The 26,280-nt window shown below is 43.8% G+C and overlaps 1 protein-coding gene across 3 annotated transcripts in view; it reads left to right on the top strand.

Moving 5' to 3' along the window:
- Positions 1–26,280, top strand: part of SKAP2 (src kinase associated phosphoprotein 2) — a 525,725-nt gene that overhangs the window by 46,383 nt on the left and 453,062 nt on the right. For all 3 annotated transcript variants that reach the window (XM_029589160.1, XM_029589159.1, XM_029589161.1), the window contains exon 4: positions 20,363–20,470. In XM_029589160.1, the coding sequence (XP_029445020.1) occupies positions 20,363–20,470 (108 nt within the window). The remainder of the gene's footprint in view (positions 1–20,362; positions 20,471–26,280) is intronic.

The raw sequence follows: 26,280 nt of genomic DNA, 5'->3' as shown, positions 1-26,280 counted from the left end.
AATTTCAGACCTATTAGTAAAAATTTGTAACCTATCATTAAAATCATCCATTGTATCTGAAGACTGGAGGATAGCAAATGTAACCCCAATATTTAAAAAGGGCTCCAGGGGCGATCCGGGAAACTACAGACCGGTTAGCCTGACTTCAGTGCCAGGAAAAATAGTGGAAAGTGTTCTAAACATCAATATCACAGAAAATATAGAAAGACATGGTTTAATGGAACAAAGTCAGCATGGCTTTACCCAGGGCAAGTCTTGCCTCACAAATCTGCTTCACTTTTTTGAAGGAGTTAATAAACATGTGGATAAAGGTGAACCGGTAGATGTAGTATACTTGGATTTTCAGAATGCGTTTGACAAAGTTCCTCATGAGAGGCTTCTAGGAAAAGTAAAAAGTCATGGGATAGGTGGCGATGTCCTTTCGTGGATTGCAAACTGGCTAAAAGACAGGAAACAGAGAGTAGGATTAAATGGACAATTTTCTCAGTGGAAGGGAGTGGACAGTGGAGTGCCTCAGGGATCTGTATTGGGACCCTTACTTTTCAATATATTTATAAATGATCTGGAAAGAAATACGACAAGTGAGATAATCAAATTTGCAGATGACATAAAATTGTTCAGAGTAGTTAAATCACAAGCAGATTGTGATAAATTGCAGGAAGACCTTGTGAGACTGGAAAATTGGGCATCCAAATGGCAGATGAAATTTAATGTGGATAAGTGCAAGGTGATGCATATAGGGAAAAATAACCCATGCTATAATTACACAATGTTGGGTTCCATATTAGGTGCTACAACCCAAGAAAGAGATCTAGGTGTCATAGCGGATAACACATTGAAATCGTTGGTTCAGTGTGCTGCGGCAGTCAAAAAAGCAAACAGAATGTTGGGAATTATTAGAAAGGAATGGTGAATAAAACGGAAAATGTCATAATGCCTCTGTATCGCTCCATGGTGAGACCGCACCTTGAATACTGTGTACAATTCTGGTCGCCGCATCTCAAAAAAGATATAATTGCGATGGAGAAGGTATAGAGAAGTGCTACCAAAATGATAAGGGGAATGGAACAGCTCACCTATGAGGAAAAAATAAAGAGGTTAGGACTTTTCAGCTTGGAGAAGAGACGGCTAAGGGGGGATATGACAGAGATGTTTAAAATCATGAGAGGTCTAGAACGGGTAGATGTGAATCGGTTATTTACTCTTTCGGATAGTAGAAAGACTAGGGGGCACTCCATGAAGTTAGCATGGGGCACATTTAAAACTAATCGGATAAAGTTCTTTTTTATTCAACGCACAGTTAAACTCTGGAATTTGTTGCCAGAGGATGTGGTTAGTGCAGTTAGTATAGCTGTGTTTAAAAAAGGATTGGATAAGTTCTTGGAGGAGAAGTCCATTACCTGCTATTAAGTTCACTTAGAGAATAGCCACTGCCATTAGCAATGGTAACTTGGAATAGACTTAGTTTTTGGGTACTTGCCAGGTTCTTATGGCATGTATTGGCTACTGTTTGAAACAGGATGCTGGGCTTGATGGACCCTTGGTCTGACCCAGTATGGCATTTTCTTATGTTCTTATGTTCTTATTATTTCTTGGATAAAGATGGGCATCAGGACAATGCTTTTGGTCAATTCACCCTGCGTAATCTGTTCCAGGCGTAAACCCATCTCTTCTTGCTTCTGTGGGAACCAGACAGTCTCCTACTGTCCTACCGCGCCGCAGTTATTTTGTGCTCATTGGCATCTTGTTTGGTCACTGTTGGTCTGTCCTGTTCTCAGGGATAGTCTGGAGCTTGGTATTCACCCACATGTGAGGACTGCCATCCTGCTTGTTGTCACGGCTCACCGTCCTTGGGGCCTCGGGTATCGCCCTTCCACCTTCCGTCCCAGCGAACGAGGCCTCGAGAGTTGGACGACTCACGCAAATCCCTGGGTCCGTGCTTCCGCTGGCCCTGGTTTGGCGGGGCTCCGAGGCTCCCTTCAAGCAGGATTGGGGGTAGGTGAACCCCTTCCCCAATCCCCAAAGACAACACAGAGAGCTCGCTAGTTCCTTTCAAGCACTTTATAACATAACACACACCTGTACATGAGGCTTCCTCCCATCCCCTTCCAGCCCTCCGGTTTTCTTACCAGCAGGCCTCTTAGGGAGTAACCATTTGTTTCTTATGCCCGGCGCTTATTACCAGATCTAACATAACAGGCCCCTCTAGAGCCCTCCTCCCTGGCCTTCCCTTTAGCCTCAGGAGTGTACTTCCCCTCCCCCAACTTACTCAGTATCCATATACGAACTGGAGGACTCTTCTCCCCCTGAACCTACCTCCATCTCTTCCTCCTCTGACTCCCAAGAGTTGGGCTTTTGTGGCCATTCCCACCAAGTGGGCACACCCTCTTCCTCCACTTCCATGAACTCATCAGTGTCTAGCTCATCATGGTCTATGTCTAACACCTGTTCACCTTCAGGCTCTCCTCCCAAGTCAGGTGGTGTTTCAGGAAACCTGGGATTCGTAGTTCTTCTCATCTTTCCCTGCGCCCCCTGCTGTCTGGGTTTGGTACTCGCGTTGCTTTTAAGGTGGCTTGGCAGCTCCTGCCTGCGGCCGGGCTGCACCACATCACACACCCCCCCCCTTAAAAAAACCCTGGAACTCTTGGTGACAGGCGTTCCCACCCCCTCCCCCAGGCGGGAAAGAAAGTCCGCATTGACGTGGTCCTTGCCCGCCCTATGGCGAACCTCAAAGCAATACGGCTGTAGCGCCAAGTACCATCTGGTTAGACGTGCGTTAGAGTCCCTCATGACATGGAGCCATTTCAAGGGGGCATGATCCGTAACAAGGATAAAGGGGCGGCCAGCCAAATAATACTTCAGAGAATCGATCGCCCACTTCACTGCCAAGCATTCCTTTTCAATAGTGGCGTATTTGCGCTCATGCTCATGCAACCGACGGCTAAGGTACAGTACTGGGTGTTCGTCCCCATATTCACTTTGGGAGAGAACGGCCCCTAATCCCGTCCCTGATGCGTCCGTCTGTAATAGCCTACCAGACCTAGGAAGGCCCTCAACTGCTTCTGCGTCACCGGCCTAGGGTAGTCCCGAATACACTGGATCTTGTCTAGCAAGGGTTTGACCACCCCCTTCCCCACTACATGCCCCAAGTACTTGACCTCTCTTTGGGCCAGGCGACATTTCGCCGGGTTAACCGTCAAACCCGCTTCCCTTAATGACTGGAGCACCGCTTGGACTTTCACGAGGTGGGAGGCCCAATCAGTGGAGTGAATTATGACATCGTCCATGTATGCCGCAGCATAATCCAGGTGTGGGCGTAGCACTATATTCAAAAGGCGCTGACAGCTGGCAGCAGCGCCCTGCAACCCAAAAGGCATGCGCACGAAGTGATATAGGCCCACCGGGGTGGCGAATGCTGTTTTTTCCCGTGACTCCCGATCTAAAGGTATTTGCCAATACCCTTTTGTGAGGTCTAGGGTGGTTAAATAGTGAGCCGTCCCCAGCCTTTCCACTAGCTCGTCTACTCGGGGCATAGGGTATGCATCAAAACTAGAGATGGCATTTACAAGCCTAAAATCTATGCAGAAGCGCAAGGTCCCATCGGGCTTGGGTACCAGGACTATGGGGCTACACCATGCGCTGCTAGATTCCTCAATAACCCCTAACTGTAACATCTCCTCTACTTGCTTTGTAACTTCCGCCTGCATAGCCTCAGGTAACCGATAGGGCCTCCTTCTGACCACCTTCCCCATTTGGGTTGATATGCTATGGGTGACCAGTGTTGTACGGCCCGGCAATGGGGAAAACACATCCCCCGCCCGGCTCACTATCCTCTCCATTTGGGCCCTTTGTAAGGGGGTCAAGTCCACCCCTATGTTTACTCCCTCCTGAAGACCCAGATCCCGCACCTGGGGTCCCAGTTCCTCTTCATCCTCGGGCACCCGACCCGCTGACAGACTCTCCCTCTCTATCCATGGCTTGAGCAAATTGACGTGGTAGACCTGCGGGCGTTTATGACCCACCCTGACCCGATAGTTCAGGGGTCCCAAACGTTTTTCTATGACCCCTGGGCCCTTCCACTTGGCAAGGAGCTTATTGGGGGACGTGGGCACCAGTATCAAGACTTGATCCCCTTCATGGAATTCGCGCTCCCTTGCTCCTCGGTCATAATACTGCTTCTGCTTCTCTTGAGCTTGCAGTAAGTTATCGCGAGCCATACGTAAAGCCACCTCTGCATGTTGCCTCAAGCCGGCTACGTAACTTATTACGTCTTGGGGCTCTGCCTCTTCCCCACTCCATTTCTCCTGAATGACGTCCAGCATACCCCGGGGTTGTCTCCCAAAGATTAGCTCAAATGGGGAGAACCCCGTAGAGGCCTGGGGTACCTCCCGTGAGGCGAACAATAAGAAGGGGATAAGCCTGTCCCAGTCCCCAGAATCCCTCTCCAAACAAGCCCGCATCATAGCTTTTAGAGTTTGATTATATCGTTCAACCAAGCCATCTGTCTGGGGATGATACGCCGCGGTGCGTGTATGCTTTATGCCAAACTGGTTCCACAAGGCCGCCAATTCCCGTGACATAAAGTTGGTACCTCGATCTGTTAGGACTTCCCTGGGAAACCCGAACTCGCAGAAGATGCTTACTAGCGCGGGTGCCACCACGGAGGCTCTTGTGGACCTCAAGGGGATGGCCCAGGGATACCTAGTGGCGTAATCCAAAACCACCAGAATGTACTGGTGTCCCCTCTTGGTCTTTTCTAATGGGCCAATCATGTCGACCGCTATGCGGTCCATGGGTGCCTGTACTGTGGGCAGGGGTACCAGTGGGGTGCGAGCCGGGGTTCTTGTTGAGACTAATTGGCAATTGGGGCATGAAGAACAATACTTCCTCACAATCCTGTATATGCCCGGCCAAAAGAACCTCCTCTTCAGCCGAGCTAGAGTACTATGTATGCCCAAATGGCCCGCCAGGGGATGTTCATGGGCCAGGGCCAGGACATCGTTCTGAAAGCACATGGGCACCAACAGCTGTTTGTGAGCACCTTGCCCTACCAGCCCTTCTTCTACCCTATAGAGTAAGCCTTTTTCCACCATGAAATAAGGGTACAATGTATTTCCTTTATTAGTCACAGGAGGTGTGGGCATTTTTGCCTGTTTCCACGCCTCCTTAAGCGCCGGATCCTGGAGCTGTTCCTCTCTGAACTCGGGAAACCGTCCCAACAATGTCCCCACTATCTGATCCGTGCGGGGCTCCTCTTCTCCCTCCCATATGTCTACCTGCCCTCGCCTCTCCTTCTTTCTCTCCGCGCGGGGTCTACGACCTGCCCCTGGTTCCTCCACTACTCCCGCTTCCTCGAAAGGAAATACCTCCCCGATCCCGGGTTCAGCGTCTGAGGTGCCCTGCGCCTGGGTCTGGGCTCTAGTAGTCACCAGGGCTTGTTTATCAGTTAATACCGCTGCGAGCGGCTTCCAGTCGCGCCCCAATAGGAGGGGTACAGGTAATGCTTCGGCCCGGGCGACTTCCAACCTATCTTCATAAGGGCCCCACTGTAAAAGGACCTCATACACCGGATGCTTTCGTACATCCCCATGTACACAACGTATCTGCGCTTCTCCCTTTGGGACCTGCGATGCCTTCACCCCCACTTGCGCCGCAGTTTTCCCCGAAATCAAGGACTGACTTGTGCCGGTGTCTAGGAGGGCTTGCACTCGATGCCCATTGACCCTAACCCATTGAAAATAGGGGGCCGGTTCCCTGGAGACCTCCTCCCCACTCAACCTCGGGGGTTGCACATAACCCACCGTCCCATGAGGGCATTCCCTTTGGAAGTGCCCCGGTTCCCCACAATGGAAGCACTTGAGAGTCCCTGACCTCCTAGGGGTTTCCCAGCCTCGACCCGGCCCCTCGAGCGGACGAGCCGCCCCCTCTGGCTTCAGGGATCGGCTTCGTACGGGTACAGGACCCCCCGAGCCTTCTCCCTTTTCTCGAGCTAACTCCCTAGAGGTTTTTATTTTTGTTAGGGTGGGGCTAACGGTCACTGCGGCTTCAGCCTCTAAGTACCTCTCCGCATTCACAATGGCCTTCTCGAGCCCAGTTACCCCCTGACGCACCACCCAACTCCTCATCTGGGCAGGTAACGCGTCTATATATCGCTCTAGAATAATCATGTCCATTATCTTTGTTACAGTCTTACCCTCGGGCTCCAGCCACCTATATGCCAAGTCCTTCAGATGCTGAGCTAGGGCCCGAGGGCGATCCATGGGTTGAACACATGTAGCCCGGAATTGCCGGCGATACCAGTCTTGGGTTACTCCCAGCCTGTCCAATATAGCAGCCTTCAAGACCGAATAATTGACAGCTTGTTCCGGGGCCAGTGCCCTGTAGGCGGCCTGTGCTGCACCCGTTAAACAGGGTGCTAGTCGGGCAGTCCACTGTTCGCGGGGCCAACCCGCCACGCTAGCCACCCTCTCAAAGGTGACGAGGAAGGCCTCAGGATCATCCCCAGGCCCCATCTTTTCTAGGTGAATGTTCAAGGGGGGTTCAGTCCATGCGAGCCCCCGAGCACCTGGAACTGGCGGGGAGGTACCTGAGGGTCCTGTGGTAAGCTGGGCCGCCCATAGCTGCGTGACCTTCCGCTGCTCCTCCAGAAGTTGTAGAAGTGGTCGCTGCTGCTGCTGCTGTTGTTCCATCATATGTTTCATCAGTTGCTGCATGCCCTCCTGCTGCTGCTGCATCTGTGCGGTTAGCCACTTTAATACCTCCTCTGACGCCATCTCTGGAAGACAACAACAGCGAGACCCAAGTGCGGCCGCTCAACACTCTAGCCCCCCCCCCCCCCAGGGGAAGAGAGTGCAAAAACAAAAACCAAAAACAAACCCTCTTTTTTTTTTTTTTTTTAGCGCCCCTGCAAGGGTTTAGGATACGTCTCCCCACCCCCCCACAGGCGTCTATTTTAGCACTGCTGAGGTACTATTACCTTCCCCCAGGTTAATGAGTGCCTGGGTATATCCAACTGCCCCTTCGCGGTCCTCCGGGCAGCGAGTTCCGTGGATCCCACCGCTGCCACCATGTGTCACGGCTCACCGTCCTTGGGGCCTCGGGTATCGCCCTTCCACCTTCCGTCCCAGCGAACGAGGCCTCGAGAGTTGGACGACTCACGCAAATCCCTGGGTCCGTGCTTCCGCTGGCCCTGGTTTGGCGGGGCTCCGAGGCTCCCTTCAAGCAGGATTGGGGGTAGGTGAACCCCTTCCCCAATCCCCAAAGACAACACAGAGAGCTCGCTAGTTCCTTTCAAGCACTTTATAACATAACACACACCTGTACATGAGGCTTCCTCCCATCCCCTTCCAGCCCTCCGGTTTTCTTACCAGCAGGCCTCTTAGGGAGTAACCATTTGTTTCTTATGCCCGGCGCTTATTACCAGATCTAACATAACAGGCCCCTCTAGAGCCCTCCTCCCTGGCCTTCCCTTTAGCCTCAGGAGTGTATTTCCCCTCCCCCAACTTACTCAGTATCCATATACGAACTGGAGGACTCTTCTCCCCTGAACCTACCTCCATCTCTTCCTCCTCTGACTCCCAAGAGTTGGGCTTTTGTGGCCATTCCCACCAAGTGGGCACACCCTCTTCCTCCACTTCCATGAACTCATCAGTGTCTAGCTCATCATGGTCTATGTCTAACACCTGTTCACCTTCAGGCTCTCCTCCCAAGTCAGGTGGTGTTTCAGGAAACCTGGGATTCGTAGTTCTTCTCATCTTTCCCTGCGCCCCCTGCTGTCTGGGTTTGGTACTCGCGTTGCTTTTAAGGTGGCTTGGCAGCTCCTGCCTGCGGCCGGGCTGCACCACATCACATTGTCCTAGGAGAAAGCGCAGTTGCTTACCTGTAACAGGTGTTCTCCTAGGACAGCAGGATGTTAGTCCTCAGGAAACCCGTTTGCCTCCCCATGGAGTTGGGTGGTTCTTCTGGTTTGTTTTATTTTTTTTGCTCGTAATTATTTCCTTCTATGTTACAAGATTGAAGGGGGACCTCGTTTGGATGCGTGGATAGTGGTATGGCATGCTGGACATGCTCAGTGTGCTGGTCAAAGCTGCTAGAAATTTTGACAAAAGTTTTCCATGCCAGGCTCCATTGGATGATGTCACCCACATGTGAGGACTAACTTCCTGCTGTCCTAGGAGAACATCTGTTGCAGGTAAGCAACTGCGCTTACTCTTAGGGAGCCCCCAGAGAGTGGTTCATGGATCCTGCAGGAACCTTGCAGCCCTTAAACAAGAAAAAAGGACAAGCAGGACTGTTCTCTCACTTCCTTTCTTCTCCTCCATTCTGCCTTTCTCTGCTTGGTGGAGGCTCTTAAAAAAAAAAAAAAAATCCCCCCCCCCCCACCCAAGCTAGCTATCTCAATGAGCAAACGTTGCTCGAGGGAGGGGAGCTTATTGCTGGGAACATTCAGTGACAACACAATTGAAAATATTCTCAGTTTTCCACATTACATCTGAAAGAGGGCAGGAGCAAGAATCGCTAGTTTACTGCTGGGGGAGAGGTTTACTCACCGCAACAGCATTTGCTTTTTTTCCTGTGGGCTCCTTCTGGTTTTGCAGCCTTGCATTGAGGGCTGAAGTGTGCAGGGCCAAGTAGATCCCTAGCTTTGCTGGCCTCTTCTGCCTGGTTTGTGAAGGGGATCCAGATAGAAAGATGCAGGAAGACAATGGGAGCACAGCCCCTCAGTCAAGGGAAGAACAATTGAGAGTTGTTTCCCTGGTTGAGCCAGGACAGCTGCTTTTGAAGTAAGAAAGTCCTGGTCCTTTGAGGGAGGGGGAAGTGAACTCTTCTCCCATTGAAGCCATGCTGGTAATGCATAAAGCATATAATAGCCTGCATAGAGCTGCACAACCAGGGAAATTTTGAATCACCAAGGGAAACCTTTTGCTCCCTATTGGTAGCAGCCAAGAGGCCTAGGGAATGCTTAGAACCTAACCTATGGGGCATTCGAGCACCCTTGCCTCTAGGGAAGCTTCATGATCTGGGGTGGACTCTCCCAAGAGCTCTCCAGAGGATTCACAGGAAGAAAGTGAGTTCTTGGAGGAGGAGGATGTCACCATAGTCTGCTTATTCCAGAAAGAGGAGCTAGTGGCTTTTATTTCTAGCATGGGTGAGGCATTGTGGATGTCAAATGCTTCCACTAAAGACCTGGTTGAGGGGGTTCCTATTTTCAGGGTATTAGAATGCTACCAAGAACATTCCCATTGCATAGTGCCCTCAGGCATATGGTTCTTACAGAATGGAACACCTTACATAGGGGAATTAAAAGGGGGAATAACTTTGAGTACGATTTACCCCCTGCCACTGGAGGAAAAGAACAGCTTCCCTCGCATCCCTCTCATTGAGGAACAGGTTGGAACAGTTATGTAGAAGGGGGGGTCTCTGCTAAAGTATCCCCAAGGTAGGAGAATAGGGGCAACTCTTAAACAAGCCTTTACAAACAAATGCAATGGCCTGGTAGGCCTCCATTTGTGGGAGCTATGTGGTCCAAACTGCCCTAAGTTGGATCTAGCAGTTCTCAGATAGCCCAGAATTAGCCTGCCTGGAATCAGCCAAAGCAGTTTTGGCTGATGACATCTATCCTAGTGAGAATATCCTCTAAAACCCTGGGCTCAAGAGTAGGGGGCCAGAAGGTTCCTATGCCTACATAGTGAGGCATCAGTGTTGAAGTCATGCCTTTGTAAATTACTTTTCAAAGGTAATTTTTTTTGAGAGGACCTGTAAAAACTGGTGAAGGTCACGGAATTTCAGGACTCAACACTTCCAAGATTGGTGCAAGTATAGAACCGTAAAGCAGCCCTCTTTGGACACTTGAAGTAGAGACCAGTCATTTTGGGGTGCATGAAAGGCTAAGGCAGAGCCATCTGCAGCAGCAAGTGGCAACTGATCAGCACAGTGATTCCCAGCAGGTACACCTGGAGGTAGTCCCAGTAGGATGATGCCAACTGACGTACTACACAGTAGACTTAATCACTTCAGACCAATGGACATTGTGCAAAGGGGCTATGCCTCTAATTGCACAAAACCTGTCCTAGAGATCTTTGTAATCTCTCCCTGTGCCTCTGCTCTCAAAAGAGAGGTGGTCAAGGGTACATTAATGGAATTGCATTGCCTGCAAGCAGTCACACGAGCCCCACCCCCCCAACAAGAGAGTGAGGTCGCAGCCCTTACTCAATTTATTTGTGGTTCCAAAAAAGATAAATCCTTCAGCCCAGTTTTGAACCTGAGCAGTCAACAGATATTTGCATGTACCCCATTTTTGAGTGGAGACTCTGATCTGTGATAGCCTACTTCCACATTCCTATCTGGCAGTCTAACTAGAACCTATTAAGGTTCTGTGTGTTGAGCGAGCATTTTCATTTTCAAGCTTTGCCCTTCAGTCTGGCAACAGCCCCAAGGACCTTCACCAAGGTCATGGTGGTAGTGATGGCAGCCCTACTAGTGCAGGGCATTATGGCACACCAGTAATTGGACAATTGGCTTATAAGAGCCAAGGCAGCTCAGGAAGACAGACAAGCCTCTGAAGCAGTGCTGATCCTTCTTCAGCAGTTAGGCTGGGTGGTAAACTTCTCAAAGAGCAGTCTAAGCCCATCATAAACATTGGAGTTTCTAGGTTCCTGCTTTGACACAGAATAGGGATGAGCATTCCTAACTTCCACCTGGTTAAAGTTTCAGGTGCAGGAGGCTCTCAGAGCACATGATTGCTTCCATCTTCTAGGACTTATGGCATCAGTGCTGGACTTGGTTCCATAGGCCAGAGGCCTTATGCAGCCTCTCCTAAAGACCCTGCTTGCATGTTGGTCACCTGCCTCCCAGGATTACCAGCACCAGTTCCTTGTCCCCTCAGGGGTCAGGAGTATCCTGGATTGATGGGCACAACCTTTAAATATCCAGAAGCGCAGAGACTTTACTCTCGGTGGTGGCCACAACAGAAGCCAGCCTGAGGGGATGGACTGCTTATTGCAAGGGACAGCTGGCAATAAGGGCACTGAAGAGGGCAGGAAATAGCTTATGCAATAAACAGGTTGGAAACGAGTCATGGTTGGCTCTGCGGCACTTCCTTCCCTTAGTAAGAGGGAAGGCAATCAGAGTTCAGTTAGACAATGCCATGGCAATAGCTTATATCAGCAGATAAGGGGGTGTCTGGCTGCCCCAGAGGGCAGAGAAGCATCTTCTCCAGCTCTCAGCAGCCTATATAACAGGAAAGAAGAATCTGCAAGCCGACTACTTCAGCAGGAGCAGGATGGACCCAGAAGAATGGACACTGGGGCCAGAAGCCTTTCAAAGGATAGTCCAAACTTCCCCACCAACTTAAATGAAGGGGAGACTAGTGAAAGAGAGTCATGCAACATTTGTAAAAGGGAGAGTTCACACTGGGAGATGGTACGAAGTAGCGTATTATAAAAATAAATACCCAAATACTTAAGGCTTTGGTCAGATCTATGAAATGGGTACCCAGAATAGTCAACCGGAGACCCAGAATGATTCAGAGCAAGAATCTGTTTTATGCTAGTTAACTCTGTATCCAGAGAAAGAAGAATAGAAAGAAATAAGAAAAAACAAATGAGGGAGAGAAGTTGGGTTAGCAAGAAATAGCATGATTCAACATTAGAAACTTCTTGTATTGCAAAAAGCAAGGGTTCCAAAGCCAGGTTAAAAAGAAAGGGTTGTCCCCTTTCTTCCTGTCTAGTGCCCCTATGTAGAGTGAACCGAGGAGACAGCCGATTATTGAGATATAAAAAAGCCGATGGGTGGTGATAAATCAGCTAGATCCAGGCCAAAAAAGAGGGGCCAAAGCCAAACCACTTCAAGGTAGCCAATAGATATTGCCATTTGATCCTGTCGAATGCTTTTTCGGCATCTAGAGAAAGAGCTAGTACTGGAAGTGATAATGACTTGGCTTCCTCCTGAATATGAAGAAACAGGTGAGCATTATTAGAAATCAGGTAATTTTTTAATAAAACCGGATTGGTTCAGATGAACAGGATGCCTCATAACATCCACCATCTGTAAGGCCAGGATCTTGGCAAACAACTTGTAATCTGTTAAAAGGGAAATAGGTCTATAGTTGGAGACTAACTGTGTGTGTCATCCTGGCTTTGGAAGCACCACAATACAGGCCTCAGGAAAAAAAAAAAAAGAGGTAGAAGTAGGAGGAGAAACTAGATTGGAGAAAAATGCAAGTATTCGAGATATAATCCACACAGAAGCCATCTGGTCTGGGAGCCTTCCCACTCTTCAGAGGAGAGAATGCTGTGGTGATTTCTGCTGAAGTGAAGGGACCATTGAGAGCCGTTCATTGATTGTCCATGAGATAAGGATGAGATAACTGTGAAAGAAAGTGGTCAGTATCTGGCACAGAGGAGGAAGAGTCAGTCTTTTATAAATCATGGCAAAAATCCTGGAAGGCATGTAAAATATCAGTATCAGACAGTAAACAGCACCAGAGGGAGATTTAATCACTTGAATAATCTTCTTTCCCCCCTTTTTTTTTTCCTTCAAATAATTGGCCAATAAGTGACCACATTTGTTATTTTCTGCATAATATTGAGCATTTTTAGCAAACAGAAATTTACCAACATTGAACTCAAAAGCTTTTTATACTTATAGTGCACTTTCTGCAGATGTAGTAAGGTAGCAGGAGTAAGGCATGAAATATGAGCTTTCTCCAACCAAGCCACATTAGCTTGCAGCAAGGAAAGAACCACCTTTCTGAGATAGAGTACTATAACTTATAATATCATCTCGGATAGTGGCCTTGAAGGCAGCCCATACTGTCGAAGAGGAAACCTCTGGGGTATCATTATGCAAAAAATAATCAGCAATTTTGCCTTGAATAAAATCAAGAAAGTGTGTGAATTAAACCACCACAGATGGGCCTCTTCTGATGGGGAAGTCAATGTAATAGTGGATGAGATTGCAGCATGATTGGAAACCAAAATGGGATGAATGGTGCCCTATGTTCAATCAGCTACCAAAGGCCCAGAAGCCAAAAAGTAATCAATATGGGAATACGCAGCATGAGGGGGAGAGAAGAAAGTATAATCTTTATCTGTGGGATGCAAAAATCACCAGGGATCAGCCAAACCTGAAGTATCAATGAAATTATGAAGAGCCTTATATGTCTTGGTATAGGAAATTCTAGCTTTAGATTGTTTATCTAAAAAGAGATCTAGGGACTGATTGGTGGTGATTTCAATGATCAGTCCTAGAGGAAATCAGTCCCATAAGTCGAGCAAAAACATCCTGAAAAAAAACCCCAGGGTCATCTGTGTTAGGAGCATAGAGATTGAAGAAAACCAAACATTCAGACCCTAGATTGGCTTGTATGTTGACCCAACGCCCATCAAGATCAGCGGAGTGATGAGTAACCTGAACCTCCAGTCTTTTGTGAAATAAAATAGCCACCCTTTTTTTCTTTTGTTGAGCTGGGCTGAAGAAAACCTCTTCCACCCAAGTTTGCTTCAACTTGAGGAAATATCTGTCTCCTGAAGCAGAGCCACATCAGCACGCAGAGATTGTAAATATGTTAATATTTTCCTATGCTTAATAGGGTGTAGAAGACCATTAACATTGAGGGAAATTATCTGCAAAGATGAAGTAGTAGTAGTAGCAGCCATGTTATTGAAGAACCGAAACAGGTGAAGCACAACTTACTTAGTGATAAGGCATACAAGACATAACAGTGACAAGGAAAAGCACATGGCAGCCCAAGAAGAAAATACAAAACAAAAAAAGGGAATAAAAAACAGTAAGGTGAACAATGATAGACTACCATAGCCAAACCAATGGCAACATGAATAAAATGAGCTTCCTGGCAGGCCAGTAGCTAAGCAAGATTCAACTGGAACAAAAGCACTCAAATTACACCCATTCGGATAAACAAAAAGAGAACATATGACGTAGTTGAAACTATCTGTAAGCAAAACGGACCATTGTCCTGGACAAAAGTCACTCATGAACAAAATAAAACAAATAACTTGGAAGCACCAAGCTAAACGGTGAAAAATAGAAACAGGATTTCATCCAGTGAGAAAAAGAGAATCTCAGGTCCAAAAACTTCAGGTCACCATTTCTTGTGTAGATTCCAAAGAAATGAGAAATTGCACAAGATCCTCAGGCACCTGAAAAGTTTTCGTCTGGTTATGACAGGTTACGTTCATCCACTTCGCTGGGGAGAGGAGATTATAGCGAGCTCTCAGCGCTTGCAAACATGGATGCAAGGCCAAAAAAGCCTTGCATTTTGCTGCTGTGGATTTGGCCAGATCAGGCACAAAAAAGAGTGAGTGTTCTTAGAATGTGTTTGGCAATCGGGAGCAGGCTGTAGATAGAATTGCTAGAGCCTGTGGATAACAAAGTACCTTAAAGATTATTGGTCTTGGGAAGTGGGGATCTTGCAGAGGCCTGGATGGAATCCGGTGAGCCCTCTCAATCTCAAAAGGCTGGGTCAAAAGATAAATGCAAGCAGGCCAGTATCATTGTGAAGAGAGAGAGCCCACCATATCGGACCCCTCTGTGCCTTCCTGAATCCCATGAATCCAAACGTTATACCTTCTTTTCTGGTTTGACAAATCATCCAGGTCCCGTTGTAATCGCTCTACCTATCTGGGTAAGTTGCGGGTTCAAGCTTGTTGTGAACAACAAGAACGCCGTCTGTGACTCCTTATTGTCCAGATGTATTTGGAAGGTGATAATCTGCTGGGCCATCGTCGACAGATCCAGCTGAATCACCGATGTTGTGTCCATATTAACTTGCATCAGTTCCCTAAGCTGTTTCAGCTCTGGGAGTACAAGCTTGGCAGATGCCATTGTTTTAGGGTGTGCCATCTTGTCAGGGGACGGAGGATCCTGTTTCGCACGTTTCATGCCGGCTGCTGCTGCAAAGGCAGCTTAAATCTTCCCAGGTTTGGTGCTAGACATAACCAGGCTTGAAAAGCTGAAGCTTTTTGTAATTGGGCTTAACAAAAAGAAGGGCATAAGGTAAAATTCAAAAGGGATCTTAAAGAGCAGCTGGATCAAGCAGCCACCTTGGTCGCTGCTGAAGAGCGTTCGCGCTCCCCCCCCCCCCCCCCCCAGGGACTATGCTTTTAAATGGAAAAGGTACTCTAATTGGTGCAGCCAGCAGGCCCTAGATCTCTTTACTAGCTCTACAGCTGACTTACCACAGTACTTACATTCACTTTCTACATCGGGCCTTTCAGTCACATCTATACGGTTACACCTTAGTGCAAAAGCAACATATCACACTTCAAAACAGACTAACACCATTTCATCACATAAGGGGTTATTACACTTCCACCCACCAGTAAAGAAACCTCCTGTACTGTGGGATATAAACATTGTCTTGGGAAGACTAATGGAAGCTCATTTGAACCTATGGAAGCCACTCCCTTAAAATACCTCACTTGGAAAGTGCTTTTCCTAGTCACCATCACCTCTGCTAGTAGGAGAGTAAGTGAATTTTAAGCAGTAATGAACTGTTCTCCCTACTTGCAGTTTCACCATGACATAGTTTTACTGCATACTCACCTGACCTTCCTACCGAAAGTAGTGTCTGCATTCCACTTGAACCGAGCAATCTCGCTACCCATTTTCTTTCCAAAACCTCATGTGAATAAAAAGGAAAAATTCCTTCACACATTGGACTGCAAGAGAACTCTCACCTACTACCTGACTAAGACTCAAGCAGTCAGACAAACTTCCCAGCTTTTTATCTCGTTTAATTTGAATAACCCAGGGAAAGCAGTATCTAAAAACTCTATCCAACTGGATAACCTAATGTATTCATTTTTGCTACACTGCACATGCTGCCGTGCTAATGGATGCAAAGTGCACCAGGTACGAGCGACCATAACCTCATTAATGCACCTACATAAGGTTCCAATCCAGGACATTTGTAAAGCAGCAACCTGGTCATCCATTCATACCTTCACATCTCATTACTGTCTAGATCAACAATCAGCGGCAGACAGTGCCTTGGGATTAGCAGTTTTACATCCCTTCCAAAGAACTTAACAACTGTCCACCAGACACTTGGGTTGCTAGTATAGTATTTATGACAGAGACTAACTTGACGTAAACATCTGCTTGGGATTCCCAGGACAGCATGGCTAAATAAGCCTGTTTATTGATGAGAAAAAAGCAAGTTTGCTTACCGTAAACTGTGTTTTCCATAGATAGCAGGATGATTTAGCCATGCTACCCCTCCCACCTCCCTAGACAGCCATTTCTAATGTTTTTTTCTACACTATGTTGATCAGCTTTATCAAGAACTGAGGAGAAGCATGGGAAGGAACCGCTCAGCGACGCAAGCAGAAAGCTCTGCGAGCTTGGAGAGACAGCTTCACCCCATGACGCCAGATGACATCACCTAGGACAGCATGATGAAGATGAGCTGGGGAAAAGCGTTGGGACAAGAGATTGTGTAGGGATTAGAGAAAACAATAGATGGGACAAGCTGGAGAAGAGTGTGTTGGGGCAAGAGAATGGCGGAGGGGCCAAGCTGAGGAAGTGTGTGTTGGGGCGAGAGAGAGCATTGGAAGGGCCAAGATGGGAAGAGTGCGTTAGGCCATGGGAAAGAGAGCATTGGAGAGGGTTATCTGGGGGAAAAATTGGGGGACAAGTAGAAGGGACAAACTTGGGGAAGTGAATGTTGGGGAAAGGGCATTGGAAGAGGACAAGCTGAGGAAGAGTGTGTTGGGGCAAGCAAAAGCATTGTAGGAAATGAGCTGGGGAGAAATTTGTTTTGGCGCCAGAGAGAGCATTGGAGGGGGTGAGCTGGTGAAGAGAGTATTGGAGGGGAAAAGCTGGGGAAGAGAGTGTTTTGTTGAGAGAGAGCATTGGAGGGGACAACCTAAGGGGAAGATAGGTTTGGGAGATGAACTGGGGAAGAGAGTGTTGAGGTGGCAGAGAGTGCTGGAGGGGGTGAGCTGGGAGAAGATGTGGGTGAGCTGGGGAGAATGGTCTAATGTCTTATGGTTAGGGCTTCTGGATTTCAGGGATTTTAATTAGGCAATCTGCAGATCCAGGAGGAAACTAACAACCAGCAGATTTAAAACAAATCATAGAAAGTACTTTTTCACTCAACATTATCAATCTACAGAATATGTTGTCAGAAGATGTGGTCAAGGCGACCAGCATAGCAGCATTTAAAAGATGTTTGAACAAGTTCCTGGAGAAGCCCATTCAACATTTATTAGCTAAGGTGTTGCAGCCCCCTCCCTGGGGACAATGAGGAAGTACAGTATCTGGGCAGGGATGTACCTCAGAGAGGCTGGGCATCCAGGAATGAATATTCATCTGCCCTGAAGCAGAGTAGGACCCAGGACTGATGACCGAGATCAGGACTGGAACAGGAACTAGCAGAGTAGCTGAGGATCAGGATTTGAGCAGGAAACAAGAAAAGAGCTGAAGACCAGGACTGGTGCAGGAACAAGCCCAGGCAACAGGAAATCATGGTGCATACTCTGTATGGGCTGTTAGACTGGCAAAGATTTGTCAGACTTATATACAGCCCTTAATATCGGACACATCTAATGCTGGTCCATTAGGGAGCCTCCTGAGGGGCGGGTCTCCTTAACTTTTGCTTTGTTTAGTACTTTGTACAGGATTCTTAGCAAATCAGATTTCCTGTGGTTCCACTGCAAGATTCCTTGGCCTTGAATACCCCTGCTGCCCCTGACACAATATAAAACTAAATAAAGCTATTGCTATGCCTGGGAGTGAGCAATGGGAAATAGATCTACTTTTTGGGATCTGTGAGGTTCTTATGACCTGGATTGGCTTCTGTTGGAGACAGAATGTCAGGCTTGATGGATCTCGGTATGACGCAGCATGGTATTAATGTTCTTTCAACTGCTGACATTTGTAGCAACAGCCATGAACTCCACTGTTACTGCAAGTATTGACAGCTGCAAGAAGTCGCACTGTCTGCAGTTCAGATCTTCCCTTGGAGTTTATGGCTCACTGAAATAAAATCACTGAAAACCAGAAGCTCTAGTTATGGTGAACTATTACTGTACTCCTGAGTGAGCTGTGCACCAAAAACTTAAATATTTAGAAGTTGATATTCAAATGCTACTTAGCCAGATAAGTAGGATTTATCTAGCTAAGTGGTGGCTGCTGAATATCTGGCTATGTTCAGCGATCACCACTTAGCCAGATAAGTCACTTATCCAGCTAAATAGCTGGACAGTCCGTGATCGGGTAATGGGTGTAACTGGGTGGCACATCTTATCTGGGTAACTTAACTGGTTAAGTTAACCGGCTAAGTTAGACCTGCTCCATAGGTGGTATAAATTTAGCCAAATAAGACTTATCCGGCTAAATAGCAGCAAATACAGTGATATTTGATAGTATAGCCGAGCTGCTGAATATCCTATATAGGTTAGCTGGATGCATCTGAATATTGATCTTTAGCATTTTTGAGTAAGAATTTTCTTTGTTTTTGAAGTTTAAATTCATTACAGCTAAAAGACAGGGATTATATTGTAGCATGCACATTTAAAATATTGTGCACAGAATTTTAATTTTTTGTTGCACAGAATTCCTTCAGGAGTAATAAATGAAAGGCTGATACAGAAGACAAGTGCACCTGTTTCAAGTTGCTCTTCTTGATCAGGGTTGAATCCTTGATGAATGGCACTGCTGCTTACAAGTTCAAACTTGTGATGATTCAACCTTTTTTTGTGTCTTTGCTGCCATGTGTCCACTATATGCACATAGAGTTTTCTTGGTATTTATAAAAGTCATGTGAACACTGCCTACTTACACAGCTCTGATGGTCATAGTAATAATCTTGAGCACGTCTGAATTCAGTACTGTGGAAAAGCTATTGATATAGGGAAATGTGTAAAGGAATAAGCTTGATTGTGTGTGGGACTTGGTTCTCACAAACTTTGTTTTACCCATTCCTGATGTCTGCTTGTGTTTGAGTTCTGATGAAAGAATATTTGGGATGGTGCTTAGTAGAGCCCATGGAAATCTGTGCCCATGGCCCTCTGCACTTAGGGTATCAATCAATTAGGGTGCTTTTTAGTGGAACTTGATGGGACCGTTGCATTGCCGTTTGCCCGTTCTTTTCAATAGGCTAATGACTGTGTAACAGGCATGTGGACTGCTTCTGAACAGAGCCATGCTTTAAAGCAACAAAACAGAGAATTTGATGTGTGCTTAGCAAAGATTTGTTATTGCTCATTGTGGCCAATTTAAAATATTAATACTGCTGTCAAAACAGAACTGGGTTATTAAAATTGCCAAACATAAAAGAGAAACCGGAGTTGTGTTTTTAACTATTAGCACTATAACATTAATTAAACTTATTTTAAACTTCCCAAATCAAGCAAATACTGTTCTGGGGAAACAAGAAATAATATTAATGAGCATCAGCCTTAATTATCCTCTCGGGTACATACAAGGGACACATGCATGTCTTTCCTTTGTGCAATAACTTTTACAAGGAAGTATTTTTAAACTGATCATTAATTTTATAGCCACAGAAATGAGATGCAAAATTTATGCTGTTGTCATTGGCACAGGCTCAAGGCACTGCTGACATTATGCCTGCTTGTAATAGAATAGCTGCCAACTAATGACTCTATAGACACTTTCATTTGAATGTACATTTCTTTTAGATGTCTGATTCGTCTATAATGTGTTCCATTATGTCTGTAAATTGTATTGAATATATTTACCTGATGCCCATCGTGGATTTCTACTTTTCCACTATATTAGTAAAAGTTGAACTTGTTTAAAATATTTTTGCTGGGGTAGTTATAATTTGTAACGATACTATCTTTTTTTGTATTCCTTTTTCTTATCTACAAGAAGATACCTGTATCTATTTCTGTGCTGCATACCTGCCTGTATGTTGTCCATTAGATAAAGGGTCTAGTTTCACTCATTATCATGAGTCCAGGAACTGTTTCAACAATTCATGAGTTGCAAAATCTCTCTTTGTGTCAAAAGTGAATATAATGAGAGTGTGTGTGTGTGTATATATATATATATGTATATATATATATATACACACTATATTATTTATCCATTTTTCCCTATAATTACGAAGATGTATATGCTGCAAAAAAAGGCAAAGAATATAATTATAGATGAGATGTAATTGGTTTTATTCTGTTTCTTTCAGATCTGTTTTTCAGAATTTTATTGAAGTGTTTAATATTTTCTTCGTCTTACTTTTATCCCCTCTTCTGCCTCCATGCTTGCTGAGTGAGGGTAAAGAAGCAGAGAAACATCATTTTGCTATTTTCTGGGTATTAGGTCTGTCCAATCTGTGTATATAAACTGTATTTACTTCTTACTCTTCCAGGGGATTCAGATGATGGGGAAGAATATGAAGACCCTTTCTCTGGGCTTCATGATACTTCTTCAATGACATCCGACCGAGGTGATAAAGATGAGGATGCACCCTCAGATGGTATGTGACTTTCTTTATCTTAGAATGCACTATTTTTGCCAGTTTTCTACAGGCCAGTGCAATGCGATCCCCTTAACTAGGGAGATGTTATTGTTGGAAAGCAGATAAACAGATAGGCATCATCAGACCACTGAGCGATTTGCTTACCTTTAAGGAACTTAAGAGCTCTCTCTAGTGGTCCTAGAAATAGAAGAAGCTTTTAGTAAGTCTCCTTTTTTTTTATTTTTTTTTGTCTTTTTTTGCATGAGACTTATTTTCATTTTTTTTTATACAAAAAATTGAATCAAAGAATGGCTTACACAATGTTTGAATATTCATTGTAGCAGTTTGTTGATGCATCACAGTCTTGCTTAGTTTTGTTATGTTCATTAACGGTGTCTCTTATTAAAGCTAGAAATAATGAAAACATTTTGTTTATTTTTGTTAAAAATAGAAATACAAAATTAGTTGATGAAATTTAAAATTAATTTTTCTATCAATGACACTGTCAGATTAAAAGTCTTTTTTTGACTAGGGAAACATGCCTCTGTGTGTGACTGGAGTTTAAAAAATATTTGCATCTAAAATTAGATCTTATGTTATGCTATATCATGTTTAGTAGATTATTCCTGAATTTGATTGCACTCATAAAGATATGGTATAAATATTTATGTCTATAGAATCTGTTGAATATGGTAGGAGTTAACAAGATCATTTTATTCTGCACTGGGCCTTATTTAAAAGACATTTTCCCATTTTGTACCTATGGAAAAAATCATCATGGAATAAGGCTGTAAATGTTCTTTCTGAAGAGACCCATTTACAGTGAATTTTATGGTGAATATGTTATACAGGACCTTACATGAGTTATAAACGATTTTGTATTAAGAATATAGATCCATAAATTAACCATATATATTAATTTGTGGTACTGGAAGTTGGATGGAGAATTAAGAGTGAATAATGTTATCTGCCATGACTTGATGATCAAACTGTGCAGTTCCATCTTCAAGTACAATTGCTGAATGAAAATATGCTTCCTACAACATAGCACTCCATGTTTTATGTTATCCAGATCATTCCCTTTGGAAACATAAATTGCTTTTATGGGGTATAAAATTATGTCTATTGCAGAACAGGGATAAGTCAAGTGCATGCATATGTTATAAATATTCTAACCAGTGATTTTGAATAGCATTCTTTTTTTAATACTCAGAACTTTTCAGTAATGGGTAACAATAATAATCATGTTCCTTTTTATGTTTGTTATGTATTTTGATAAAGGTGGGCTTTGCATAGAAGCAAAGTATTTTAATAAGGTAGTTAGGAGTAAATTTATCTTGCAAACAGGTCAGTAGTTTATCTAAAGCCTAAACTGGTCTTCAGCAGCACAGCAATTGTACAAAAAGCTTTTACATTTACTAGTTATTTATATAAAAAGAGTAGTATTTTCCACTTTGCATTCTCACAATCTTCTATTGATTTGTAAGTAAAGTTAAATATTTTCTTCTTAAAAATGTATTTTCTACCTCATTCATTGTTGACACACATAGTTTGTCAAAGTTGGTTATTAAGAACAATATGGGAAATGGTGTGACTAGTAAAAACTAAAATGCAATGCTTGTATATTTGTGAGCAAGTTGGTTTATTTTGCTGATTATTTGAAGTCACCATTGCCAAATATACAGAAAAAAATCCTGAGTCTGCTTGTAAAATATGAAGTGATAATCTACAACAGATCTTACTAAAATATATATAAATCCTTTTATTCAAACTTTTTAAAAATCTGTCAATAAACATCGTACTTGGGTGGGCAGAAGAAATTAGGCTGCAAGCTGAAAATCCTGAGCCAGGCCTTTGGATTTTGTAAATGAACTCTTTGGGCACAAATCACTACCATTCTAGATTTAAAGCACACAAAAAACTCTTGTCTGCTGTTTACTGATCAATAGAAATAATATTTATAAAATATTTTCGGAAAGTAGTTTAAAAAGTATACTTGTATATGTAAGTTGTGTATTCTGAAATCCAATGGCATTTAGATATTTTAATTTTATTAGATCCATTAGTCTCCTTTTACTGTTGATTCTGTTACAAGACTATTTTCACATTGAAATAGTGTACGTTGTTGCTGGTCACATTTTTCCCTTTGTCACGTTCCTTGCAGAATGTTAGGGGGAGAAAGTACAGCAGAAAATATTGATGCATAACAGCATTTTGAATTTTATACTTATAGGATTTCCCTCCTTATTTTGTTTTAATTTTCTGTGGGAAAATGATGCACTGTGAGTTACGTTCTGCATGATTATATCCAAAACCTATTTAGAAAATACTGCATGTTTGTTATTCCTCTTTGCATCTGAAAACTGATCATTTTTTCTTGAATAGGCTGTTGGCTCATTGTAACCTCATTATATCTTTTTCAGTTCTTTAACTGCTGTCTAATAAAGTATTAATTACATATGAGAGAATGCATTTTAGCAATAAGTGCAAATAAACTAGCACTGGTCACTAGAAGGGCTTCTGTCAAATCCATGTTTTGTCCTTTTGACTTATAGCTTATGTTAGGCGCTAGCAAAGTATCTAAATTGTGATGGATTATAAACTCTAAACATGATATGTATTTTTCATAATGCTAATGTGATTTTCAAGGTACTGAAAAGGTCGAATCCCCACATCTCTGTATGTATTCTCAGTATGCCTTTCCTTTTAATATTTCTCTTTCTCTGTTCTGTGGTTCAAAAGTTCACTCGGTTCCCCAATGGCCACCTAATTTTCCAGTTATTCCCTCAAGCCATATGTGTTTTGGTTTCTTTATGGTTTATTAGGTACGGTAGGAAAGTAGCATAAGTTATATCTTTTAATGAAATTCAAGCACATTTCAATGATGCTTTGCCTTGATTGCTGCCAGCAATTAAATCACTGCTAAGGAAAAGAATGCATAGATTTACAAAGTCTATCAGATGTTCAACAGAAACTGAAAATGCACAAAACCAGAACTACTGACTAAATAAAAATTCCAGCTCTTCATTTCTGTCTTGCTCTTTTTCTTAATATTGTCTGGAAAGACCTGATTGATAGCAAAATCATAAGTTGCTGCATGCTAACAGGAAGAGTTCACTGGTAGGTTATTGTGCACTGATAAAAGGTTAGATGGAGTTTTGATTTTCGCATTGGACCTTGGTGCATGAGATTAATGGAATTTCAATGAGAGACTGGAGTAGCCATAGCTTTGTCAGGAAAACAGATGGAGATTCTATAGTCATGTCCACTCATTAATAGCAGAGGCTTGAAAGGTGTGTTACTTTACTATACAAAGGAGCTCAGATAATTGATTTTTGAATAGGGCTTGTTTCATTTTTTTTTAAACTTATTGATGAACAAGTTTGTTGTCACGTAAAGGGAAATCTTCAATAGCAACAGAAGTAGATAGTGATATGCCAAGTCCAGTTAATTTTTTCTTTCCTGCATCCTGCAATTCAAACATTCTCCTTGTGGGAAAAGAGCCACAAACTTAATGTTTCCAAAACAAGCTGAAAGACTTACCTTGAACAAGACTTTGTTTCTATCTTTATAAAAATACAATTTTATTTATTTCTAGACATTTTATATTCTTCCTTTTACCAAGAATGGTCTCAAGGCAGATTACAATCAATTAAAAAAAAATGCGATTGAGATAATTTACAGTTTTCAAATTTACTGTTGGAAAAGCATAGGGAATCCAGGTGTATGACTTCAAGTCCTTAATTGGAAGAAGAAGGAGTTAGAATAGGAGGAATTGGAGTCTCTGTAGGGAAGTCCTGGCTAAAAAGCCTTGTCTTAGCTTTTTTGCTGAAAGTAAGGTAGCAAGGCTCAAGTTGTAGGGGTAGTGGTACCTTGTTCCAAATTTTTGGTGCATAACATCTGAAAGCATGAAGTCTTAGTACAGAACAATCTGGCAGAAGCCAGAGGAGGAGAGGAAGGAAGTGCCAGTTGGGAGGAGTGGCGATCTCTTGCAAGAATGTAGGAGGCAAGATGTTGGGAGAGGTACTCAGGTGTTTGCTCATTCATGCACTTGTAGAGGAAACAGAGTTTTAAATGTTATCCTGCTTTCGATGGGAAGCCGGGGCAGTTGGCAGAATATAGATTTGATATGGTTGGTTGATCTGGCTCCTACCGAAATTTTAATGGCAGTACTTTGAAAGAGCTGGTATAAATTGTGCAAACATTATGTAAAGAAGACTATTTTATTATTAAGTATGGAATTTTGGGACGTAATAGAGAGCATACATTTTGGACAATTTAATAATTGACTGTAATATTAATACCAGTGCCACAATGGTTATATTATCCTAAAATTGTTTGAGGGCTTACCTAAAGCTGTTATTTCTTAAAATTGTTAATTATGTCTGCAGGTGAATAAATTGGGGGGGGGGTGTTGGAGAGACAGAATGGGAGGAAACTGAAATAATCCAAGAAATGTTAAAAACATAAGATGTGCCATGCTGAGTCAGACCAAAATTTCATAGAGCTCATCAACCTGGCTCTAACAGTGGCCAATCCTAGTTACAAGTACCTGGCAGTTACCAAAGAGTACATCCGTTCCTTGTTGCTCACATCCAGGGAATAATTGCTGGTTTTTCCAAATCTACCTTGCTCTTAATGGTTTATAGATTTTTTTTCCATTAAGCATGCTGAATTATCCATGCTCCATGAGAAACGTCGTCAGGCGGCATGTTGTTGAGTTGTCTCTCAAGTCAAAATTTTTTAGTGTACTGAGAACGTGCAAGTATTCCCACATGAATGACCATTCCAGAACTCTCTTCAGGCTTTTTTATTTATCTGCACTTCACATGAATGTAGGAGATTGTGTCTTTATTCAATAGCAATTCTCAGAAATCTCTTAAAATAAAAAGGCACTTTTCAGTGCTACAATGGCTTTGCGCCCTATAGCAGGCTTTAAGTACTTTAAAAACATAAGAACATAAGAAATTGCCATGATGGGTCAGACAAAGGGTCCATCAAGCCCAGCATCCTGTTTCCAACAGAGGCCAAACCAGGCCACAAGAACCTGGCAATTACCCAAACACTAAGAAGATCCCATGCTACTGTTGCATTTAATAGCAGTGGCTTTTCCCTAAGTAAACTTGATTAATAGCCGTTAATGGACTTCTCCTCCAAGAACTTATCCAAACCTTTTTTGAACCCAGCTACACTAACTGCACTAACCACATCCTCTGGCAACAAATTCCAGAGCTTTATTGTGCATTGAGTGAAAAAGAATTTTCTCTGATTAGTCTTAAATGTGCTACTTGCTAACTTCATGGAATGCCCCTTAGTCCTTCTATTATTCAAAAGTGTAAATAACCAATTCACATATACTCGTTCAAGACCTCTATCATATCCCCCCTCAGCCGTCTCTTCTCCAAGCTGAACAGCCCTAACCTCTTCAGCCTTTCCTCATAGGGGAGCTATTCCATCCCCTTTATCATTTTGGTTGCCCTTCTCTGTACCTTCTCCATGGCAACTATATCTTTTTTGAGATGTGGCGACCAGAATTGTACACAGTATTCAAGATGCGGTCTCACCACGGAGCGATATAGAGGCATTATGACATTTTCCGTTTTAACCATTCCCTTCCTAATAATTCCTAACATTCTGTTTGCTTTTTGACTGTTGCAGCACACTGAGCCGACGACTTTAAAGTATTATCCACTATGATGCCTAGATCTTTTTCCTAGGTGGTAGCTCCTAATATGGAACCTAACATCGTGTAACTACAGCATGGGTTATTTTTCCCTATATGCAACACCTTGCCATTGTTCACATTAAATTTAATCAGCCATTTGGAT

Source organism: Rhinatrema bivittatum, chromosome 2, assembly GCF_901001135.1.
Source record: "Rhinatrema bivittatum chromosome 2, aRhiBiv1.1, whole genome shotgun sequence".
Classification (NCBI taxonomy): Eukaryota; Metazoa; Chordata; class Amphibia; order Gymnophiona; family Rhinatrematidae; genus Rhinatrema; species Rhinatrema bivittatum.
This window is presented reverse-complemented; position numbering and strand designations above follow the sequence as displayed.